Source organism: Eschrichtius robustus, chromosome 16 (genome assembly GCF_028021215.1).
Source record: "Eschrichtius robustus isolate mEscRob2 chromosome 16, mEscRob2.pri, whole genome shotgun sequence".
Lineage (NCBI taxonomy): Eukaryota > Metazoa > Chordata > Mammalia > Artiodactyla > Eschrichtiidae > Eschrichtius > Eschrichtius robustus.
In genome coordinates, this window is record NC_090839.1 from 27,974,454 (window position 1) to 28,001,025 (window position 26,572).

General features: G+C 37.4%; 2 protein-coding genes across 2 annotated transcripts; one reads left to right on the forward strand and one right to left on the reverse strand.

The window, feature by feature from the left end:
- The first annotated feature begins 7,346 nt into the window (after positions 1 to 7,346).
- On the forward strand, positions 7,347 to 9,201 carry DEFB127 (defensin beta 127). The gene is made up of 2 exons (XM_068525097.1): positions 7,347 to 7,395; positions 8,948 to 9,201. The coding sequence occupies exons 1-2, from the start codon at positions 7,347 to 7,349 to the stop codon at positions 9,199 to 9,201; spliced, it is 303 nt and encodes a 100-aa protein (XP_068381198.1).
- Positions 9,202 to 23,213: 14,012 nt separating this feature from the next.
- On the reverse strand, positions 23,214 to 25,798 carry DEFB128 (defensin beta 128). The gene is made up of 2 exons (XM_068525243.1): positions 25,750 to 25,798; positions 23,214 to 23,449 (listed from the first exon to the last, which is right to left on the reverse strand). The coding sequence occupies exons 1-2, from the start codon at positions 25,796 to 25,798 to the stop codon at positions 23,214 to 23,216; spliced, it is 285 nt and encodes a 94-aa protein (XP_068381344.1).
- Positions 25,799 to 26,572: the final 774 nt, after the last annotated feature.

Sequence of the window (26,572 nt, forward strand, 5' to 3'; positions counted from 1 at the left end):
TAAATAAATAAAATAAATAAATTTATTAAAAATAATAATAATAAAATAAATAAATAAAAAGTTAACACCTATCCTTCTGAAACTATTCCAAAAAATTACAGAGGAAGGAACACTCCCAAGTGCATTCTATGAGGCTACCATCACCCACATACCAAAACCAGACCAAGACATTACAAAAAAAGAAAATTACAGACCAATATCACTGATGAGAATAGAAGCAAAAATCCTCAACAAAATACTAGCAAACCGAATCCAACAACACATTAAAAAGATCATACACATTACTTTGGTAAAGTAGGAGGATACAAAATTAGTGCACAGAAATCTCTTGCATTGCTATACACTAATGATGAAAAATCTGAAAGAGAAATTATGGAAACACTCCCATTTACCATTGCAACAAAAAGAATAAAATACCTAGGAATAAACCTACTGAAGGAGGTAAAAGACCTGCCCTCAGAAAACTACAACACACTGATGAAAGAAATTAAAGATGATACAAACAGATGGAGAGATATAAAATGTTCTTGGATTGGAAGATTCAACACTGTGAAAATGACTATACTATTCAAAGCAATCTACAGATTCAATGCAATCCCTATCAAATTACCAATTACATTTTTCACAGAATTAGAACAAAGAAATTTAACAATTTGTATGGAAACACAAAAGATCCTGAATAGCCAAAACAATCTTGAGGAAGAAAAACGGATCTGGAGGAATCAGGCTCCTGGACTTCAGACAATACTACAAACCTACAGTAATCAAGACAGTATAGTACTGGCACAAAAACAGAAATATAGATCAAGGGAACAGGATAGAAAGCCCAGAGATAAACCCATGCACATATGGTCACCTTATTTTTCATAAAGGAGGCAACCATATACAATGGAGAAAAGACAGCCTCTTCAATAACTGGTGCTGGGAAAACTGGACAGCTACATGTAAAAGAATGAAATTAGAACACTCCCTAACACCATACACAAAAATAAATTCAAAATGGATTAAAGACCTAAATGTAAGGTCAGACACTGTAAAACTCTTAGAGGAAAATATAGGCAGAACACTCTATGACATACATCACAGAAAGATCCTTTTTGACCCACCTCCTAGAGAAATTGAAATAAAAACAAAAATAAACAAATGGGACCAAATGAAACTTAAAAGCTTTTGTACAGGAAAGGAAACCATAAACAAGATGAAAAGACAACCCTCAGAATGGGAGAAAATATTTGCAAATGAAGCAACTGACAAAGGATTAATCTCCAAAATTTACAAGCAGCTCATGCAGCTCAATATCAAAACAAACAAACAACCCAATGCACAAATAGGCAGAAGACCTAAATAGACATTTCCCCAAAGAAGATATACAGATTGCCAACAAACACATGAAAGAATGCTCAACATCATTAATCATTAGAGAAATGCAAATCAAAACTACAATGAGATATCATCTCACACTGGTCAAAATGCCCATCATCAAAAAATCTAGAAACAATAAATGCTGGAGAGGGTGTGGAGAAAAGGGAGCCCTCTTGCACTGTTGGTGGGAATGTAAATTGATACAGCCACTATGGAGAACAGTATGGAGGTTCCTTAAAAACCTAAAAATAGAATTACCATATGATCCAGTCATCCCACTACTGGACATATACCCTGGGAAAACCGTAATTCAAAAAGAATCATGTACCACAATATTCATTGCAACTCTACTTACAATAGCCAGGACATGGAAGCAACCTAAGTGTCCATCAACAGATGAATGGATAAAGAAGATGTGGCACGTATATACAATGGAATATTAGTCAGCCATAAAAAGAAATGAAATTGAATTATTTGTAATGAGGTGGATGGACCTAGAGTCTGTCATACAGAGTGAAGTAAGTCAGAAAGAGAAAAACAAATACCGTATGCTAACATTTATATATGGAATCTAAAAAAAAAATAAAAAGGTTCTGAAGAACCTAGGGGCAGGACAGGAATAAAGACGCACAGGTAGAGAATGGACTTGAGGACACAGGGAGGGGTAAGGGTAAGCTGGGACGAAGTGAGAGAGTGGCATGTACATATATACACAACCAAATGTAAAATAGATAGCTAGTGAGAAGTAGCCGCATAGCACAGGGAGATCAGCTCGGTGCTTTTTGTCCACCTAGAGGAGTGGGATAGGGAGGGTGGGAGGGAGATGCAAGAGGGACGAGAAATTGGAATATATGTATATGTATACCTGATTCACTTTGTTATACAGCAGAAACTAACACACCATTGTAAACCAATTATAGTCCAATAAAGATGTTTAAAAAATTAAAATAAAAACAAAATTGGAACCTAAAAAAAAAAAAGATATCGTTGATAGAAATTAAGAGGAGAAAAATAAATAAAAATATATTGTTGAAAGAAATTAAGAGGACAAAAATAAATGAAAATATATTCCATGCTCATGGATGGGAAGAGTTAACAGGATAAAAATGTCCATATTACCTAAAGCAATCTACAGATTCAATGAAATCCCTATCAAAATCCCAAGGACATTTTTCACAGAAATAGAACAAAAAATTCTAAAATGTATATGGAACCACAGTAGTCCCCCAAAGCCAAAGCAATCCTGAGAAAAAAGAACAAAGCTGAAGGTATCCCCCTTCCTGATTTAGAACTTATATATTACAAAGTTATAGTAATCAAAACAGCATGGTATTGGCAGAGAAAAATATAGATGCCTAGATCAATGGAACCGAGTTGATATCCCATAGATAAATCCACAAATATATGGACAATTTATTTATGACAAAGGAGCACAGAACATACAATGGAGCAAGAATAGTCTCTTCAACAAATGGTGTTTGGAAAACTGGACAGTCATAAAAAGAAATGAAACTATAGAAATGCTATCTCACACTATATTTTAAAAATGTACTCAAAATGAAGACTTGAATGTAAATCTGAAACAATGAAACTCCTAGAAGAAAACATAGGTGGTACTCTCTTTGGCCTTGGTCTTAGCAATAATTTCTGGATATGTCTCCTCAGGCAAGGGAAACAAAAGTAAAAATAAACAAATGGGACTACATCAAACTAAAAATCTCCTGCACTGCAAAGGAAACTATCAACAAAACAAAAGGCCAACCTACCCAATTGGATAAGATATTTACAAATCATATATCCAATAAGGGATTAACTTTCAAAATATATAAAGAACTCATACAACTCAACCAAAAAAAAAAAAAAAACTGATTAAAAAATGAGCAGAGGACCTGAATAGACACTTTCCCATAGAAAACGTACAGATGGCCAATAGACACAAGAAAAGATGCTCAACATCACTATCATCAGGGAAATGCAAATTGAAGCCACAATGAGACACCAGATGTCAGAAAGGGTATTATCAAATAGACCACAAATAGTGAGTGTTGGCTAAGAGATGGAGAAAAGGGAACCCTTGTGCCCTATTGGTGGGAATATAAATTTGTGTAGCCACTATGGAAAACAGTATGCAGATTCCTCAAAAATTAAAAATAGAACTACCATACAACCTAGCAATTCCACTTCTGGGCATTTTTAAAAGGAAAAAACCCACTAATTCAAAAAGATATATGCACCCATATTTTCATTATTTACAGCATTATTTGCAACATTATTTACAATAGCCAAGATATGGAAGCAACTTAAGTGTTTATTAATAAATTGATGGATAAAGAAGATGTGGTATATCTATACAAAGGAATATTACTCAGCCATAATAAGGAATGAAATCTTACCATTTGCAACAACCCAACCCACATGGGCCTAGAGGGTATTATGCTAAGTGAAATAAATCAGACAGAGAAAGACAAATACATATGATTTTGCTCATATGTGGAATCTATAAAACAAAACAAATGAACAAACCTAACAAAACAGAAACAGACTCAGATACAAAGAACAAACTATTGGTTGCCAGAGGGGAGAGAGTTAAGGTGATTAGTGAAATTGGTGAAGGAGATTAAGAGGTACAAACGTCCAATTATAAAATAAGTAGGTCACAGGGATGTAATGTACAGACTAGAGAATAATATGGTAATAACTTTGGTGCCAAATGGTAACTAAACTTATCACAGTGATCATTTTGTAATGTATAAAAATATCAAATCACTATGTTGTACACCTGAAACTAATATAATATTGTAAGTCAATTATACTTCAATAAGAAAGAAGGAAAAGAAAGAAGGAAAAGAAAGAAAGAAAGAAAGAAAGAAAGAAAGAAAGAAAGAAAGAAAGAAAGAAAGAAAGAAAGAAAGAAAGAAAGAAAGAAAGAAAGAAAGAAAAAGAGAGAGAGAAAGAAAGAGAGAAAGGAAGAAAGAAAGGAAGGAAGGAAGAAAGGAAGAAAGAAAGAGGGAGGGAGGAGGAAGGAAGGAAGGAAAGAAGAAAGGAAGGAAGGAAGGAAGGAGGGAAGGAAGGAAGGAGGAAGGAAGGAAGGAAGAGCTTCATAAATTTTTTTTAATTAAAAAATAACAATAAAGCTGTCAGGTTAAAAAAATAGTTCAATGATGTCTTCTGGTCCTATTGAAAGTTATTTGTGTTACTGCCAAGTAATCACCTTCTCAGTAGCCCTGCTTCCCAAAGTCTTGTATATATTCTGCTAAATTCCAAAATGCTTAGTATATGATTTTATTTTTGTTAGAAGTTAAAGAAGAGTTTTGCATCAGGGAGGGTGGATATTGTGCAAATCAGAGTTAACATATGAAGACAGAGAATTCTGAAGGCCAGTGTATCCCTGACAATGTAAACATCTCTGGAATTAGCAAAGGTTTGAAAGACCCTAGGCTTTCAAAAGTCATGCAATTGGTGGAAGTTTGAGACAGTTTTACTACAACTTTCCTATTAATCAGGAAAATCCCATAAGCTGATATCTGGGATAAACAATAAAGCAATTTTAATTCAGCTAAAGAAAAAATTTAGAATAGTATACAACATGTTCCCAGATGTTTTCTTTAGATAGTAGTAATGCTACTCGTTATTTTCTTTCTTCTCTTTTGTTTTGTATTTCCAGATTCTTGCTAATAGTGTACAAGTTATATGATAAAACTATTTTTAAATACTGTTTTTAGTTGACATAAAAAAGAAAATAAAACAAAAAACTTTCAAATAAACATGCTTCCTGGCTGACCCACTTAAATAATCAAATAATTTGATCTCAACCCCTCAACTCAATAGAGCCTGGTGGGTGAGTTATCCAGAAATTTATCGCACTTACATCCTTTTATAAGTAGTATACTAAAACAATCTGTACTTTTAAAATTCCTGGTGGACTTTGAGGTCCTTAGATTTAGCAATAAGTACTGATTAGTGATTTCTTCCTCTTTAAGAAACATCATGTTCTTTATTCATCCATCTTACTCATGGGAACTCCTACTCCCTACTTTATGGGATCAATCTAGGAGATTTTCCAGGCTCATAGGCTCTCTGGCAGCAGGGGATAGAATAGACATACACATATACATATGCATGCACACATGCAAGCACACACACATTACTGAGGTGGGAGTAAAGAGACACAATTTTTTCTAAGATGTTCTCTTAATGTTATCTGTGGGACAAAGGGATGTGAGTTTTCTAATCAAAGAGTTGGTGAAGAAGACAGTGCAGGTTAGATATAGAACGTTCTCCTCATTGTAGAGGCAATACATTTTGTTAATATAAATAAACTCTTTCATCTTCAAAACTCAAAAATCAAGTTTTCAGCCCCACCCACTTTGTATTTCTCATCCTATCTAGAATAGAGTCCATGATTTACTTCAATAACTAGAACTCTTTTGTTCCTCTTCTTTTAGTCATTTAAGTCCTTGGGCACACCACAAACCTGTATTGACCTGACTATCTGTTGTGCACATTTCTGTATTTAGATAGACAAGTGTTGCTGGTGGCATTACACAAAAAATACATTGATACTATGTAAATTGATGGTAATCAATCTCAACTAGTTCATCTACACTGTCCAGAGGCTATTTTATTGAACTGCTCACAGCCAGAGCCAGAGTAAGAGGTTATTAAATTAAGGTAATAGAGACAGTATAATCTCCAAAAGCTTATTCCATAGATGATATTAGTGTCCTGGTTTGGATCTAAAATGAACTGCCTTGATTCAAACCAATTTCTGGATTGGTCTTAGACATGAAAATGACTGAAAGCAATTCAAAGGAAAGTCTATTAATCTTCCGATAATCTTTCAAAAGGGGTATAATGCCATAGAAATCAAAGCCTGAGTAACAAAATCATTCACATAGTTTCCTAAACCCGCATTAATAAGAAATGTGTTGTCAAAGTAGAACAATCCCCAGAAGAATTTTCTCCCAACCTCCTCCAAGATATGTACACTGAGATCAATGGACAGGGAAATCTTCCCAGAGAGCAGACCAGAAAGATACAAACTAACTAAAGAATCCTCGGGCTTCCCTGGTGGCGCAGTGGTTGAGAATCTGCCTGCCAATGCAGGGCACACGGGTTCGAGCTCTGGTCTGGGAAGATCCCACATGCCGCCGAGCGGCTAGTCCAGTGAGCCACAATTACTGAGCCTGCGCGTCTGGAGCCTGTGCTCCGCAACAAGAGGGGCCGCGACAGTGAGAGGCCCGCGCACCGCGATGAAGAGTGACCCCCGCTCGCCACAACTAGAGAAAGCCCTCGCACAGAAACGAAGACCCAACACAGCCAAAAATAAATAAAAAGAAAAAAAAAAAAAAAAAGAATTCTCTACACGGGCAGGAAATACACCATTGCTATTTTGGTCCATCAGGATGATGCTTTATGCTACGTTATCTCTGTATTTTCTCCCCTTTTTGCTATTTCTAAATGAAAAATTTATTGCAGTCATCCTTTTAATCTTCCATCATTGTATATTGCTTGTCTGTAAATTTAGCTAGGCTATAAGGATAAAAATCGGCTACCATTTGGACTGGCTGAAGTGATAGACACAATACCTAGAGACCTAGACTTAGCTGAATGCAGTCAATGGAATAGGCTTCATTTATTCTATTTCCTTATTCATTCCTAGAAGTGAGTACATGTCTACCTTGGTCTGTCTGGGCAGACAGCCAAAGTAGAGAAAGCACAGAGTTTTCTCACCAGCAGTCTACAGCCTACAGAATGGCATCAGGTGGGATGGGATGGAACACACTGTGTCTCTGAATTCCATGTGTGGGTAAACAAATTTCCGTGCCTGCCCACATGTTAAAAAGTCCACAGTTCAGAAGTTTAGGGGCACACTTCGTATCATAGCATCTGTTCTGGTTCAGTGCATAAGAATCTAAGTCTCTGAGGAAGATGACATAGTGGACCAAGAGCCTTGGCTGTCACCTCCTCTGGGAAGCCTGGCCATGAGGCTCCTCCTGATCATTGCAGTTCTGCTGTTCCAGAAGTTCACAGGTAATCCAGAGATTTCCAGGGGCTGACTCAAACCATGTTGGTTTTATAGTGGTGAGCATAGCTGCCTTCCAGGGGTTCATTCAAATCAACAATGGATGGAGTACTTTCAAGAACCCAAGGGAATTTTATAATTCACAGTAGGAAGAGATAGGGCCCTAAGGATGGCTGAAGTCTATCCAATGTCATCAGAAATTCCCTCTTCCTGAGCCCTTCTACTATGCTACTTTTCTTTGAAAAGGAGTATTCATAGAGCTGAAATAGGTCATAATTTCTTTTGAGAAGGACTCATTACAGAAAGACATAAGACCAATATCTGGGGATGCCCTTATTTCTTTGGATACAGTTTTTACTCTGGCACCCAGCCATATTTTCTTCCAATCTCATACTGTAGATATATTTTAATCTATTTTACTACAGTGTGTGAATAGTGGAAGGAGAACAAACTTTGGATTCAGGTTTTAGAAACATGCCTTCAACATCTTTGGATAAAAGGTGAAGACTGGCTGAGCCTTAATTTCCTCATTTGTGGAGATAATGACACCTGGCTCATAGGGGATTTATTAAATGACAAAAATGTGTAAAACATCTAGCACAGGGCTTGGCACATACTAAAAACTTAAAAATTAGCTTCCTTTCCTCTTTCAAAATCAGATCCCTTATATTTGTCCCTTATTATAGGAATAATAATGGTCTATCTGTAGCCCCTTAAGCTCCTAAGAATCAAAGGAATCTCTAGAACCTGGTGTTAGAGGCTGCATCTTTGTTCTCAGTCTCATCCTCTGGGGTTTATTCCAGAGGACAGTACAAGCCCCGAAGCCAAAATGTGAACATCCTAAACTCAGATTATTGAAAATATTTAGGATCACTAAAGTGGACATATTAAGGTGAGCAAAGGTCTGGAGGAATTCTTTCCTCTGGAGATAGAAAGAGAATGAGGGGTCACAGAGGGATAAAACAAACCCAAGATTGTTGTGATGACATAGAAGCCAAAAGAAGATATGCATTGACAAAAATGTACAATACTGAGAAGTAATGGGGGAGGAAGAAAGTTGAGGGGAAAAATATCTGACTGGACCAAAAAAAAAGTCATTCTTGACCATGGTAGCAAGTATGAACCCAAGAGCAGAGTTTGATTCAGACATAAATACCTAGTAACAAATTATTGTATTCTGAGCAGTGGTAGGGAAGTAGTACTCTGGAAGCATTCAAATAGAAGCAGATTTTCTGAGGTTCTCAGATGGAGCATAGTTCCATAGCCTGAAATCAAGGATTCAGCTCCTTTATTTTCCCAAATAAGATCTGTTGCTCTTGGTGAAGTCCATCAGATGTAGGATGGAAGCCCAAAACCTTAGAGGAATAAAATATGAGGGATCAGTTAGACATAAACACTGAAGTTCACCCTCGTGGAGAATCCTCTGCGGAATATTACTGGTATATGTTCTGTGGGTCTCCCATATACCTTATCCCTACAAACATTCTCTGTCTTCCCTATGACTAAAGTTGCCTTTTGTTTCAAACACTGACCTTGGCCTATTGTTCTTTATGTGCACAGTAACCGAACAACTTAAGAAATGCTGGGGTGAATACATACGAGGATTCTGCAGGAAAATATGCAAAACAACAGAAATACGTGAAGTACTATGTGAAAATGGGAGATATTGTTGCCTCAATATCATGGAACTGGAAGCACGTAAAAAAATTACCAGACCACCTCGTCCAAAGCCAGTGACATATGCATTTACTTTTCCACAAGAGTATTATGCAGATGAACAGAATTATACAAACTCCAACAAAAAGTTTACATAAATCAAGCACAATTTTCTGTTAGTTTATTTCTCAACCTATTCCAATAAACTGAGGTGAAGAGGTCCACATCCTCTCCCTTCTTGTTCCTAGATCTCAGTCTAATAAATCTCATTGCCAGTTTTCTGACTCATTGTTCTTTAACCAGAGGTTGAACACTCAATATATCAAATGATGAATTGATAAGGACAACTCAGAACCTCCCCTTGAAAAGGGGATACAACCAGTACACTAAAAAATCTATAACATGGAAGATTGGAAGGAGAAACTCAGGAAAGTAGACCTGTAATTCAGGAGAGGGAAATATGAAGCTGAGTATTCAGAAAAATATGTGAGTGAGTTTAGGATTAAAGTTGTGCCTTGTGAAATGTGTAGGATTTCAACAGGTGAGTGTTAGTAGAGAAGGTAATTTGAGTGAAAAAAAATGAAATCAACAAATGGAAGGAAATTAGAAAAGACAGGACATTTTAGGAGAATATACATGCATTTTGTTTGGTTTAAGAATAGAGTACCCAAAGTTGAACTATGGGGAAGTCTAATTTCTTTAGTTCCTGTGTAAAAGCAGTGAGCTGGGAAGATAGAGAAGAATAACATTCCACTATTATGGAGCTCACCATATAAGGTGGAGGCAGACATAAATATGTAACTCCAAGACAAAGTTTTAGTCGTTTCTTTGCTGTTGTCGTTGTTTAATGTGTTACCACTAGTAACGCATCCTTTACTGGGGTGACTGGAGCCCTTAGGTGTTTGGAGGAAATGTGAAGGACCTAGGAACTGGTCTGAATTGCAGTACTGTATGAGATTTTATTGCTGTCTTGATATGCAAGATGACATAATGACTATCCATTTATATACTCAACCTAATTCTTAAAGATATACCTTTTGGATGTGATTAACATGAAAAAGTTCTTTCCAACTACTTTTCACACATATTTTTCAGTTTTGTTTCTTATATTATTTCACCACTGTAATATCCATCATGAATTTGTGGTATGTGTTCTCTTAATTTTCCTCTTATCTCCTGTCCTAGGGCTGGGGCAGGGGAATATACAAGATGAGCCTAAAGTATCTTGTAGTGCCAGAAAGTAAGGACATGCTTTAAAAATCAGAAGGATGCTAACACACCACTGTAAAGCAAGTATACTCCAATGAAGTTGTTAAAAAAAAATCAGAAGGATGGGGCATATTAATGGAACATAGGAGTCATTTTGAAAGAGTTCTGAATGACCAAAATGGGGACAATTTGAGCAGTAAGATAAATAACATAACATTGGATTATAATACAAGGTAGAAGCAAACATCCATGAGTCCATACTGATATGAATAAATAATTAAATAAATAAATAAATGGATGAGAAGAGACAGTTTTTCTGTACAGAAGAATTCCAAGTAATTTATGTAAATACTTCTTCCCCAAGGAGGTGGAGCTTCACCTCCCTCTCACTTGAATATGGGCTGTGCTTAGTGACTTCCTTCCAAAGAGTAGACTACAGAAAGGAGCAAAAGGGTCACTTTACAATGGGCAAACCTCATAAAATCATGTTTTAGATTTTATGGAAAAATCATATGGATAGCATGAACGTGTGATGTGATGCAAATGGCACCTTACCCTTGCCATCTTCCTCCCAAAAACCCATAACCCAGTTTAACAATGAGAAAAACCCAGACTGAGTGGTATTCTGCAAAATATCTGACCAATACTCCTCAAAACGGTCAAATTCATCAAAAACAAGAAATTTCTGAGAAACTGTAACAGACCAGAGGAAGAGAAAGAGACATGACAACTAAAGGTAATGTGATATTCTGCATGGTCTCCTAAGACAGGAAAAGGAGGTTAAAGAAAAACTATTATAATAAGGGCAGAATTTAACTAATATCAATGTACTTAACTGTGACAAAGGCATCATGGTCTTATAAGATGTTAACAATAAGGAAAACTGGATGAGGAATATACAGGAGCTCTCTGTACTATCTTTGTATTACTTTTCTATAGATAGAAAACTGTTCTAAAATTAAAAGTTTATTTAAATTAAAAAACTAAACACAAAATCAATTTGGCAGGAGTCTCTGTTTTCCTATTTATCCAAGAGCTTTCGTATTATACCGTCATTAAACATTTGATGGAATCAACTGAGATTCAACTCTTTATAGGAAGTGTACAAATTATAGGTTGTTTCTTGAAGATTTAAAGGACAATTCTCATTTTCTATTTCTTTTAGTTAGCTTTTGTATTTTTACTTTATTATTTTTCCCATTTTATTAAGATTTTTCAAATGTATTTCCCTAAAATAATTTGTAAAGTCTTTTTTTTCTTTTTAATGTCTGTAAGATATATAGTGATGTCTACTTTTTCGTTTCACCATTGTCTGTGTCTTCACTTTTTTCTTGATGTCTCACTATTCACTTATTAATTTGATAAGTCTTTACAAAAACCAAATTTTCTTTATTAATTTTTGTTTAGTTTCCATTTCTTTAATGTCTTTATTAATGTTTTTATTTTCACTTATTTTTCAAACAACTTCACATACAATAAAATCACCTGTTTTAAATGTGTAATATAGGGCTTCCCTGGTGGCACAGTGGTTGAGAATCTGCCTGCCAATGCAGGGGGCACGGGTTCGAGCCCTGGTCCGGGAAGATCCCACGTGCTGCAGAGCAACTAGGCCCGTGAGCCACAACTACTGAGCCTGCGCGTCTGGAGCCTGTGCTCCACAACAAGAAAGGCCGCGACAGTGAGAGGCCCGTGCACCGCGATGAAGAGTGGCCCCTGCTCGCTGCAACTAGAGAAAGCCGTCGCACGGAAACGAAGACCCAACACAGCCAAAAATAAATAAATAAATAAATAAGTAAGTAAATAAAATTTTAAAAATAAATAAATGTGTAATATAATGTCTTATTTTTACTTTGTTAGTTTTAGTATGCCCTTTTTTCTAACATTATTAGATGATGTTTACCTCTCTTATTTTTAGCCTTTCTTCATTTCATACATGAGCATTTTTTTAAATTTGTTTATTTTTTTATTTTTGGCTGCGTTGGGTCTTCGTTGCTACACGCGCTTTTTCTCTAGTTGCAGTGAGTGGGGGCTACTCTTCGTTGCGGTGCACGGGCTTCTCATTACAGTGGCTTCTCTTGTTGCGGAGCACGGGATCTAGGCCCACGGGCCTCAGTAGTTGTGGCTCGCGGGCTCTAGAGTGCAGGCTTAGTAGTTGTGACGCACGGGCCTAGTTGCTCTGCGGCATGTGGGATCTTCCCAGACCAGGGCTCGAACCCGTGTCCCCTGCATTGGCAGGCAGATTCTCAACCACTGCACCACCAGGGAAGCCCCGCATACATGAGCATTTTAAAGCTATAGATTTTCCTCTCTACATAGCTTTAGCAATATCCCACAAATTTTTAGCATATAATATGTTCATTATTATATTTAAAACCTTCTTATTTTTCTTAGATAAGAGTACATAAATAGAACTTAGATTACATGAGGACTATGGGGACAAATATTGACCATGAAATTTTCTCAATTGTAATTACAAATATAGTAATATTGCTTTAATTATATGTAAACAAAATCAACTAAACATCAAAACTTAAAACAAACAGAACATATCATACACAGAAACGTTTACACACTTGTCCTTCATACAGTTTGTTTTCATTATGATCCTCTGTCTTGCCATGAACTTTTATGTGGCTTAAAACTGGCATTTATTTTTCTTTTATATTGACCTCTGTTATGATTCTTCTAGTCCTGGACTTTCTACATCAGTAAATTTTTTACAATTTTTTTTACTTACAAAAGTTTGCTAATACCATTATCTATTAATACCATTATCTATTAACAATTTCTCTTTGTCACCATCATTTCAAAAGTGAAAGAAATTTTACCACCAAGAAAGATGTATAAATGGCATAGTAGGAAAAAAAGTCAGATTTTTAACTAAATTCATCCAATTTCTTAAAATCTCATTGCATTATCCTAATTTTTCTAAGTTTATTACAGACTGGTTTAAACTTTATCATGAACTACTTTGGGATACATGGATCCTTTTAAGAATTCAATTATTTAGTTTTTAAATTCTCAAATTCACAATTTATATAATTACTGATACTCAGTGGGCAGTAGTTTTCTAGGGTGCATCTACTGCACTATGTCTTGTCTTCTATAATAACTCTGAACCTAAACTTCCCTTCAGTTATTTTCTTTTTCTTCTGTAGTTAGGTGTGGAAGGTGTTTGCTTACCTGTCTCCTCTATTTTAATAAATAATGTATACTGCATATCCTAATGGTTAGTGTTTTTGTCATTTTTCATCTGCTTGTGACAGATGGGCTCTTGGTCTGCTCTTGAACTCTGGTAATAGTGATAGTCAATACCCATTCAAAGATCATTACGTCAAAATACACTCAATAGTTCTGGAAGTTTCTAGACAATCTTTCCATTTTTTTGAAGCTTGAGATCAGTTCCACAGCCCTGTCCCACATGAGAGTCCTGTACACCAGTAATAACGTGTCTAAACATTCCAGTAAAAATATTAGATTTTAATATAATGTATAAACTATTATATTAAATATAAATGATCTCAATAAACCAATTTTAAAAGAGAGATTATAAGATTGGATTAAAAAAAGAAGACCTAACTATTTGCTGACTACCAAAAAAGCTCTTTAAATATAAAAAAAATGTAGATAAAATGTTTTAAATTACATATAACATTAATTAAAGGAAAGCTGAAGTGGCTATATTAATACTGGGCAAAGTAGATTGCAAAACAAGGAATATTAGCAAGGATAAAGAGGGGCATAAAGAAGTTAATTTGCCAAGAAAATATAACAACACTAAATGTGAATACAACTAAGAATAGAACTTCAAAATAAAAACTGGTGGAACTAAAAGGAGAAATAGAGAAATCCTCAATTATATTTGGGGATTTCAACACTCCTCTCTCCATATATTTCTCAACGTATTGTTCTCCTCTTAATCATCACCTTCCTCCTGCTTTACTTGCATTTAATTTTCTTTTTAAAAATTTAGGGTTTTTATCTCAATAATGTACAGCCTCTAAATAAATGCAGGAAAAGCGTTTGAAACATTCAATATCTATTTACGAGAAAACCTAGAGACAATGTGTCTCTTTATTGCCTGCACCAAGGCTGACCAATCTGTCCAACAGTTTCCCTACTGGTTAATAAAGTGAACCACAATAAAGGCATTTTTCATCAAGTTAAAAAAAATGTTAGTACTTTATTGCACAATCTGAACAACCACAGTGCACTGATAAACCAGCTCCCAAGGTGGGGATGCGGACCTAATTTAAAGTATTTGCTAATTTCCTTGTGTAAATTCTCCCACATAGCTTATTTCAAGCTATAATGTTAAGTCACAGAATATGGAGTTGGAAAGAGATGCTCACAATTGGCTCTATCTACTCAGTACAAGCCAACACCAGCACACTGCTACCCAGTATGCTAATGCAGCAATCAGCGCCTGTGTTACTCACTAAGAACCAGGCAGCTGCTACCGTTGCATGAACATGGCCTCTTGGCTCCTCTGACTGAAGGAGCTTTCCAGAGCCTGGCAGACAGCAGTGTTAACTGCACTCCTACACAACCTGGATGCCAGGATGCATATCATGTGGTCAGCGCACACAATCCTCATTCACTCCCACCCCGCAGGTGAGGCAATCATATTAGGTTCCAAGTCTGGAGGGGATGCTGGGAATCAAGCCTCAGGAAACAGTGAGTGAATGAAAGAAGTGACCTCAGAAAAATCCTGGGATGCAGTCAGGACTGGGGGCTAAAGTGTGCATAAGCGTGTCAGTGAATATGTGCAAGTTCTGAATGTGTGTGATCTTGTGTGCAATAATGGGTTGAAAACAACCAATCACATGAGGCAGTCTTAGAGGGGAAAGTGTCTTAGAGTCAGAAGATGTCCCTTCCTCCATTTCAAGCCACTAGAGTTACAGTTCTAACCTGCACAAGGGAGGTGGAAGGATAAAATCTTTGAACTGGATACAAGACTGGAATTTTGGAAAAGGAAAAAAGTGGACAAAAATTTGTAGAATCCACCCAGGACATAAGTTGTCAGGAAACACTACTCAGCATAAAAGGGGAATGTAATATAGCTCAGTTAGGAAGAAATCATATATATACACATATATAATGACTTATAAAAACATTTATGAGAAACTTTAATAAACTATCTTTTTTTGCCATGGCACACTCATTATACCTTCCAATAATGCAATGTCAACTCCTATTAATGTTTCCTTTGCTTCATAAAGTCCCGCCAGTCACTGTCTCCCCAAACCCTCTTGCTACTAGTTGAAGAAGCAATTAACACATGCTTGAACTGACTGAAATATGAAAGTGGTGCTTAAGTTAAACAATAAGTAAAGGGTTTTTTAAAGGACTCTATGGGGAAAGGATACAGAGAGAGAATTCAATGCACAGAAAACAGCCTGTGCTGAGGCCCTGAATTAGAAGGAATATGGTATATTCCCAAAAAATGAGGCTTCTGGGCAAAGAACAAGAGAAAGGATGATGTTGGAGAGTTACTTATTAGGCTAATAGACCATGTTAAAGATTTTGATCTTTAACTGAAGAGGAATCGGAAGCCATTAAATGTTTTAAGCAGGGAGTGATGTGGTTAGGTCTGCACTTTTAAAATCACATTGTACTGAATGCATAAATGTGTTGAAACTGGGAGTAGATATGGAGAGAACAGAGAAAAGGTTATCACCATGGGCCAGGTGAGAGGTGGTTTGGACCAGAATCAAGGTAGTGAAGATGGAACAAAGTGGGTAGATTCAAGAGCTATTTAGCAGCAGTAATCATTGGATGTGATGGGAGTGAGGGTGACTAACTCCCTGGTTTCAGCCCACAGTGATATGAGAAACTGGGTTATGGTGGTATCATTCACTGAAGGATAGTCTATATCCTTGTGTTTCCTCATTATCACAACTCCAGCTTCTGTTCGAAGCCCCTTAAATGAATTCTGGAAGCTATGGATTGAACCTGTAGTGTAGTTTTAACTGTTATGGCACATAGAGTTGATAGTGAGTGCTCAGTGAGATCCTAACAATATACCAAGATGGCAGTAGGATCCTACATTTGATGCACATAGTAACTCTGTTGAAATAATAAATAAATTTTTCTTTATTTAAATGACTATAGATGGTGCTGATTCTGCTTTCTTCAATATAGTCACCAAAGTCATCTACTCCCTCTTCCCAGAATCCACTGACCTTGCTACCATTTCATACCCCAATTCACTTTTTCCCCTTCTCTAGCCCACTCGTGGAGGGAAAGGAGACTGTGTCTTTTCTATGTCTAGGAATATGGTGTGATTGGAGATGAACTGGCTCTCTGAAGCTGAGTCAATGCCCTGAGAAATGCATATTTTTTTCCTTGGATTGTGACCTAAGAGAAGTGTCTCCATTTTTTATCAATAAGTGAGCACTATAGGTTGTAGTGCAGTGTGTCTTCACAATACACCTGTAGCAGGAAACTGAGAGTTTCATGCATTTATCTTAATGTGTGGATCAGAACAAGTCCACCATGTAATGAATGAATGCTGGTCAAGCAATGCAATAAAAGTGAGTTTCTATGGGACCAAAGTGTTGTACTCCAGATGCATAACCCATTTGTGGTCTTATTTAGTCCTGATATAAATTTTAGTAGAGGCTGTCCTCAATTTTGACCCAAAGCATTTCTCTTCATCAGTGTTAATGCTGTGTTCCCTCACTGCTCTCAACTACCAGTTTACCCAAATTCCTAGTCAGAATTTCAGAAAGAACCCCCTTGATGGTCTCTGCTGAGTAACACATTCTACACCTGGCAGCCCTTGGATGAACTGCATTGAGTCAGATGCCCATCCCTGTGCAAGGTATAGCCTAATGCTGCCTTCCAGAGGGAAGGTTATGAGTAAAACAATTAAAGCTACAAGGAAACTATAAGGATGACAAGCACTGAACTAACTAACACACTGGAAGCTCTGTCAGAATCTCCTATTTCCTGAAATATACAAGCATTTACCCAGTGACCCAAGATAGAAACCTAAGAGGAATGCTTAAATCCTCTCTTTCCCGTTCTCTGGTTCCAAGTGATCAACAAATTTGGTTGAGTCTATCTTCTAATTATTTTAAAAATCTAGCCTTACCTCCATATATTTTCTAACATTGCCTGCAAACAGGCATGCATCATATCTTACCAGATGATTGCAGCTCCTTCCTGTTCTGTTTGCCCTCAGAAGTCTTTTCTCTCATCTGTCCCCTACACTATTCTCTGAGCTACATTTATACAGTAAAACTTTATGCTTTTATCTATTTCAAACCTTTCAAGTTTCCTCTGTTTCCTACAAGGTCAAGTCCAAAGATGTTTAAAAGATAAGTCTGTAGTTTCACTTTTCATTTTTTTCCCAAGCCTGAACATCTTAGCCCGTATTCCCTAGTTAGGCAGCTCCCACCTTAGTAGCATCTCTAAGAACAGGCCAATTAGTCTGAATCTGCCCCTGAAAATCTACTTTAGCTCCAGCAATATTAAAGGAAGAGGTTCTCTGCTCCTGAATTCTTATTTCAAAGCTGGTGTAGTGGACATCTGTCAGGCTTCTCAGCACTTTTGCCACACTGTTTTATTTTGGTAGTAGGAATGAGTCTGTACATTCCAAAGTTGCTCCTAGGGTACAGGCATGTGACCAGGCTATTATGAATAATGATGCAATGAACATTTATATACAAACTTTTGTGTGGACATATGTTTTCCTTTCTTTTGTATGTTTAACTAAGAGTGAAACACTCAGATCGTATAGTAAATCTATGCTTAACATTTGAGGAATTGCTAGACTGTTTTCCAACACGGCTGCACCATTTTACATTCCCATTAGCAGGGTATGAGGGTTCCAGGTTCTCCACATCCATGACAAAACTTGTTATTATTTGCCTTTCTGATTATAGTGATCCTAGTGAGTGTGAAGTGCTGTATCAATGTGGTGGGGTTCTTTTTAACATCTTTATTGGAGTATAATTGCTTTACAATAGTGTGTTATTTCTGCTTTATAACAAAGTGAATCAGTTATACATATACATATGTCCCCATATCTCTTCCCTCTTGCATCTCCCTCCCTCCAACCTTCCCTATCCCACCCCTCTAGGTGGTCACAAAGCACCAAGCTGATCTCCCTGTGCTATGCGGCTGCTTCCCACTAGCTATCTATTTTACGTTGGGTAGTGTATATATGTCCATGCCACTCTCTCACTTTGTCCCAGCTTACCCTTCCCCCTCCCCATATCCTCAAGTCCATTCTCTACTAGGTCTGCATTTTTATTCCCGTCTTGCCCCTAGGTTCTTCTGACCACTTTTTTTCTTTTTTGTTTTTTTACATTCCATATGTATGTGTTAGCATACTGTATTTGTTTTTCTCTTTCTGACTTACTTCACTCTGTATGACAGTCTCTAGGTCCATCCACCTCACTACAAATAACTCAGTTTCATTCCTTTTTACGGCTGAGTAATATTTCATTGTATATATGTACCACATCTTCTTTACCCATTCGTCTGTTGATGGACACTTAGGTTGCTTCCATGTCCTGGCTATTGTAAATAGAGCTGCAATGAACATTGTGGTACATGACTCTTTTTGAATTATGGTTTTCTCAGGGTATATGCCCAGTAGTGGGATTGCTGGGTCGTATGGTAGTCCTATTTTTAGTTTTTTAAGGAATCTCCATACTGTTCTCCATAGTGGCTATATCAATTTACATTCCCACCAACAGTGCAAGAGGGTTCCCTTTTCTCCACACCCTCTCCAGCATTTATTGTTTCTAGATTTTTTGATGATGGCCATTCTGACCGGTGTGAGATGATATCTCATTGTAGTTTTGATTTGCATTTCTCTAATGATTAATGATGTTGAGCATTCTGTCATGTGTTTGTTGGCAATCTGTGTATCTTCTTTGGAGAAATGTCTATTTAGGTCTTCTGCCCATTTTTCAATGTGGTTTTGATATGTAAATGAGCTAGTGATGGCTAGCTCACTAGCCATATCTGATGGCTAGTGATGTTGCACATTTTTTTCATTTGCTCAACTCTTCTACTATTACATGAAAGTCTGTTGTTAGATGGTTCAATGTGTTGAATTATATCATTATCTCTAAAGGTACCCAGGTTTCATCCAAATTTAACCTGTTCCTTTAAAATTTTGTCTCCTGGTGAATTGAAATCACCAAAGCAATACTCAATTAGATGACAGATTTTGGCCTCCAGAGCAGCCAGTTTTTCATTATCACCATGTTTAGCCATTGTGGCTCTTTAAGGTCCCTGTCTTCCAGAGCCATGCCAGGCACGTGATCACTACAGTAACGTGTGGCAACATGTGGACTTCCCAGAGTCACTGCTGGCTAACAAGTGTGAGAAAGATTGGGACGATTTTTGGTTCATTTTTAAATTGGGTTATTTGCCTTTTATTATTGAGTTGCAATAGTTCTTTATATATTCTAGATACAAGTCCCTTATCAGATATATGATTTGCAAAAATTTTCTCCCTTTCTGTAGATTGTCTTTGTGCTTTCTTCATGGTGTCCTTTGAAGCACAAAAGTTTTCAATTTTGATGATGTCCAGTTATTCACTGCACTCTTTTAAAATAAAGACTTAAAAAATAAAGATAGGCTACATGCAAACTCTGGGGAATGTGATTTGTGTTTGTGCAAGTCATTAACTGTGTTACTTGAAATATGCTCTTTTTTATTCTTTCCCAGCATGGTAAAGCTTACCATGCCACTATTCTTCACTAAAGGACACAGATATTTTGCTAAATTTTTATTTTACTACTTCCAAGTCATTGACTATATTTTAATTTAGTGACACACCATAATTCAGCTACTTATAGCCAAGATAACAGGATTATCTACTTTTTTGACAGGGCCCATAGAAATAGATTTGTTACCAAACCAAACTTGGGTCTGCTGACGTGGGGTTGTGGTGAAGGAAAATGCAACGTTTATTGAAAGGCCATGCAAGGAGTATGCATAAAATGTTTAAACTCCTTGATTGCCCTCAGGGAAAGGTTTCTAAAGACTGGGTGAAGGAGAGGGTTGGCGGGTGCTTGATCAGCTTCCATGGACATTCTTCTGATTGGCTGGTGGTGAGGCAATTGGGAGTCAACATCATCAACCTTCTGGTTCCAGCCAGTCTGGGATCTACATGCTTGTGGGCAAACTACAGTTCCACCTGGTGGGGATTTCAGCATCTGCAAAACAGCTCAAGAATATGGCTCAGAATATTATCTATAGCCCTTGAGGAGGAATTAAAGGTCCTTCATTTTGTTTAATGGCTAAAATATTATTTTGTCTTGCTTGACTGTTTTCCTTTGTTTCTGCATTTTCCCAATTCTCTGATTAAACTTGCTCTTTGGAACTCAGGGAAGGCTTAGGAGGCTAAAGTTTTTCTACAAATAAAGGGCAGCTGGAAGACATGGGAAAGGAGGTCTGTCCCAGGAAGGCCCCATGAGGTCCTGCTTGGTTACATGTTCCCTGAGGAGGGCTATGAGCAAATTTTCTAAGAAGAGGTGAGTGTGGATAGGAAATGATTAATATCTCTGACAGCTTTCATGAGTATTGTCCAAGACTCCTAGGGAGATGGGTGGTTCCAATTGCTGACACTAACTAGAAAACTTTACCTAGAACATTTGGCAATTTAAAAATGTTCTGTGAATAAGGTTTTAGAGAATGCTATAAGACAGATCCAAGAAAAATAAGGTACCCATAATACAGCCTATACCAAAGGGAGCATAACAAAAACATGGGATTTTAATTTAATTTTGCATATAAAAATAGGGCAGGCAAATAAACATGCATCTAACAATACAAACCACATCCACTTCTCCTATGAGTATGGCAGGGATACAAGAAGGATAATAGGGCAAAAGTCAAAGCAAAAAGTAGATCCATCCCTTCAAAATAGAATTCAAGGCTTAATTATCTGTTCTGTTTACTATACCCCACTGTCCCAACTCAGAAGACACTTCACTGGTTGATCTGATAGCATCTTAAGCCAAAATAGATTCTTGTATCTAATCTATCAATGGACTTATGCAGAGTAGAGGACACATATAAAGACAATGGGTAAGACCCACCTTCATGTTATCGTGCCAAAATGGACCCTCCCTAAAAATGCCTCTGATGATCCGCAGTGATGGAAGACTGAAAAAGAGAGGAGCTTGTGAAGTGCTGCAATACAGAAAGGGCTTTTTAAAGCCTTTTTTAAAACTTCTGGGGCTTCCCTGGTAGCGCAGTGGTTGAGAATCTGCCTGCCAATGCAGGGGACACGGGTTCGAGCCCTGGTCTGGGAAGATCCCACATGCCGCGGAGCAACTGGGCCCGTGAGCCACAACTGCTGAGCCTGCGCGTCTGGAGCCTGTGCTCCACAACAAGAGAGGCCGCGATAGTGAGAGGTCCGCGCACCGCGATGAAGAGTGGCCCCCGCTCGCCGCAACTAGAGAAAGCCCTCGCACAGAAACGAAGACCCAACACGGCCATAAATAAATTAATTAATTAATTAAATACCAAAAAAAAAAAAAAAAAACTTCTCTGAGAATTAGGTTGATATGGTCATGTATTACCTTCCATGGTGCTGAAATCAACAAAAAATTCTAAAATTTTATCATCCAGTCCAGTCTTTGTTTGCTATATACTTCTCCAGAATTCTCAAAAGCCACAACTACTAAAAGGAAGGTCCTTGTAGGCTCTTAAAATAGTAACATAGCCATCTAAATATTTGTCTCTCTGTCCTCTCAGTGAAACAATATGGTGAGCTGCACATAGAGATAAGGCTCATTGATTTCTTTATCCAAGATGAGTAACTGTTAGCTCCATGAAAGTTATTTATGACAAATACTTCAAGCAAGGAACATCAATGGATGTCACCACAAAAGTTTCGGTTCTGTTCATTTGGAGAGCATTTCTTATGGTCATGACTTACTGAAATTTTATCTAGTTCCTGAAGAGCTTTTTAAATATGTCCTTCTCAATTTATAAGGCTTTAAATTTCACACTATTTCTTTAATTTTTTAATTTCAGCTTTATTGAGGTATAATTAACTTACAAAATTGTAAGATATTTAAAGTGTGCATCGTGATGATTTGATATATGTATACATTATGAAAAGAATCTCCCCCATCTAATTAATTAATACAGCCATTACCTCAAATGGTTTGTTTGCTTGTTTGTTTGTTTGTTTTGGAGAGAACACTTAAGTTCTACTCTCTCAGCAAATTTCAATTATAGAATACAGAATTGTCAACTATAGTTACCATATTTTACATTAGAACCCCAGACCTTATTCATCTGAATAGCTAAAAGTTTATAAATTTCACACTACTGAAACAAACAGGCTACGAAATGCTTTCAAAGATCCTACGAGTAATATTTGCCTGTGTCAAATGGACACAACTTAGTTCAAATTGCTACTAAAAAAGGAGATGAAGCACGCATGTTAAATGAGCTTCAAATGATGTATTGGAATTATCACTAGCTGTCCTCACTGCCCATTAGACCTGCCCCAATAGCTATTGTGAAAATATTCAAATGTCTTGCCTTCCCCTAATGAATTCTTGGTTGTTAGCCAAACCCTCTGTATTCATTCCCACACACACAAAGCCAGGACATTCAGATCTGCTTAGACCTAAGAAGCTTCCTTAAAAAGAGGAGTAACATGAAATGCTATGAAATATTACCTCAAATAGAAAATGGAGGGGCTAACTGCCATCTCTACTAACGTGTTCACTTCTTATCTGTATGACCCATGTTGCTACTATAATGCCTGGAACATGAAAAATATTCATTTATGTTTGAAGTGTTAAAAAATGAGTGAATACATTAACAAATAAATCCAGGGAAAAGCATAGGACTTTATTATGTAGAGAATCAAGTTCACAAAAGAAGTAGATAAATCTTTTGCCCTTGCCTGTTGGATTAGGTGGCACTTTTGGTTTAAGAAGAGTGGAGACCAGTGGAACAAGTGCTTGGTTTATAGTGGAATTGTGCTAAGTGTGACAGTGGGTAAGATAGCATAGTCCAACTTCAAATCAGGCTTCCTTGAAGGTTCAGGTGGCTCTGTGACTTGTTGATATTGTCTCTTTTTGTCTTCATTAATACAACATAATTTTCCATTTACACATGCTATTTCATATGTTTCTCCCAGTTTGCATTTCTTCCTGCAGTAACCTGATATGTTACTAAAGCATTTTCTGTGTCGTGCTGCATCTATGCACAGGAAACAGCAATGAACAAGATTAGTTCCTGAGGCAGAGAAGTTATGTGGTTCCCCACAAGCTATGACCTCCTGTGGTCCCAAAGTGAACCTTATGCTAAGAGAAAACTCAGAGCCTCCTCCTTGAAAATCATCCCAAATTAAGACATCCAAAACCCCAGGTTCCTAGCCAATATCCAAAGTCAACATCCTGTCAGCCCTGCCACAATCCAGTGTCCCCAGAGAATACCAACTCGTCACCATGGCACAATTCAAAGCCAAATTAACTTTTAAAAGAACATCACAGATAGAACGTTTAAAGTTAACAGTGTAATTGGGTTTCACACTCACTGACATGGGCAGCAGAAAACTCCCTTTGCCAATACCTCAGGGGTCTCAGCATTTATTGCTGTTGAAAACTTCCCTCATTCAGCCTCTATGATTTTTTCACAACCTGACTCTTCCATCTCTTCTCTCTCTCTCTCTTTCCCTCTCTCTCTCTCTCTCTTTCTCTCTCTCTCTCTCTCCATCCTCCTTTTGATCTCAGATAAATGTGTTGTCCAGGGATCAAACTCAATTCCATGTATGCCTGTCTTCCCAGACATTCAAAATGTTACTTATTCAGAGCATTGCATTGAGGTCTTAAATCTGCATTTCCAATTCTTTCTTTACCCTTGTACACAAATGTGGACAAGCCCACAGAATAAAGATGAAGAACAAAGACATGGTTCTCCCTATTGTAAATTCCAGAACCAAGGAGCATCTTTGAAGGTTAAAAAGATATATTTTTTAACATCTTTATTGGAGTATAATTGCTTTACAATAGTGTGTTAGTTTCTGCTTTATAACAAAGTGAATCAGTTATACATATACATATGTCCCCATATCTCTTCCCTCTTGCATCTCCCTCCCTCCAACCTTCCCTATCCCACCCCTCTAGGTGGTCACAAAGCACCGAGCTGATCTCCCTGTGCTATGCGGCTGCTTCCCACTAGCTACCTATTTTACATTTGGTAGTGTATATGTGTCCATGCCACTCTCTCACTTTGTCCCAGCTTACCCTTCCCCCACCCCATGTCCTCAAGTCCATTCTCTAGTAGTTCTGCGTCTTTATTCCTGTCTTGCCCCTAGGTTCTTCATGACATTTTTTTTTTTTTAGATTCCATATATATGTGTTAGCATACAGTATTTGTTTTTCTCTTTCTGACTTACTTCACTCTGTATGACAGACTCTACGTCCATCCACCTCACTACAAATAACTCAATTTCGTTTCTTTTTATGGCTGAGTAATATTCCACTGTATATATGTGCTACATCTTCTTTATCCATTCATCTGTCAATGGACACTTAGGTTGCTTCCATGTCCTGGCTATTGTAAATAGAGCTGCAATGAACATTAGAGAAATGCAAATCAAAACTACAATGAGATATCATCTCACACCAGTCAGAATGGCCATCATTAAAATATCTACAAACAATAAATGCTGGAGATGGTGTGGAGAAAAGGGAACCCTCTTGCATTGTTGGTGGGAATGTAAATTGATACAGCCACTATGGAGAACAGTATGGAGGTTCCTTAAAAAACTAAAAATAGGACTACCATACGACCCAGCAATCCCACTACTGGGCATATACCTTAAGAAAACCACAATTCAAAAAGAGTCACGTACCACAATGTTCACTGCAGCTCTATTTACAAAAAGATATCTTTAAGACCACAAAAAGACAGGCTAACTTCCTACAATAGCAAAGAAGAAGGGAACTCTCACAGACAGAGCTCCCACCATGAATTTGGTTCTTCACATTTGTAAGCTCATGTAATCCTCACATGAAATAAAATCATTATGAAATTGAGTCATCATACTCACCTGACAGATGAGAAAACTGATTTTCAAAGGGAATAATTAACTCATTTCGTACAAGTAGCCAATGATGAGGACGTATTTTAACCTCACATCTACATGACTCCAAAGCTTGTACTATTCACATTACTGTTGTGGTGTAGGCTGAAAATGAATTTGGAAAATGGAAAAAGAGATGGCCAGATTCCTGGGTGAAAACTATGTTCAACATTGTAAAGGTAACTCTAGATGATGGATTCCTTCCTGCCTTTGGAGAGAACTTCTGATAGTACAACGCTGACTTCTTACCTCCCTGGATGCTGTCTTCTAAGACACAGACTCAAGTCAGGGTCCGAGGACAGTGAGTATTTTTGATGATACCAGCAAGATATCAATAATCTTCAAGGCCCTGCCCCCATTCCTGTGAATAGTAATATTTCCTAGAATTTCATGGTACATTTGGACACGTTACCTTTGGATACCTCAAACAGCAGAATAATGAGAACCAGAAACAGCTTCATGTTTACAGACTTCCCAAGACAAATAGGCAGCAGAATTTCTTTGTCCAGTGACCTGTGTCACACAGTCACAAAGAGTCTTTCAAGATGAGACAGAGTTTTGGGTGCTATCAGGGTTCTGAGCTCTCATTTTAACCCACATGGAAGGACAGGAAATCCAAGTCCACCCCCACTTTCATTCCCAAATATGGAGTTCACAGTCACAGAACATTTGATCACATCACACTTACTCCTCCTTCTTCAGGATATGAGCTCCCAAAGAGCAGGAACAATGATTTCTCCACCTGGGCCATCAACCCACTTGGGTCAAGGTTGGTTGGCCATGTATCCTGGTTTGTGTGGGACTGTCTTAATTTGTTCCTACTTTTCCAATATCCGATCCAGCTAGTGCCACCTTTCACTCACAAAGGTAATCCATTTGGAAGAATAATTGAATCATCAACTAATCCATGTAAACACATAAGCACATCCAATAATCATTTTTTTAATGTATGAGACTTCCAGAAAATCCTCTAAAAGAAAGATTGCTTTTAGGTTTGGCTAGATAAATTGATGTTATTTCAGAGTTTCCCATAAAGTCTTACCCATCCAGTAAAGCTCAATTCCACAACTAAAGTCTTTCAAAAGATCAAATCTCTTTAGCACAGTGTCCAACTTAGTATGAACTGGTCCCCACTCAACTCTCCTGGGTTTTTTTATGGAACCACTGTTATTTCTGCCAAATTAGTGTGGGTGCTGCTACCCAACTTACTTCCATAATGTGTTTCTTTGTACATT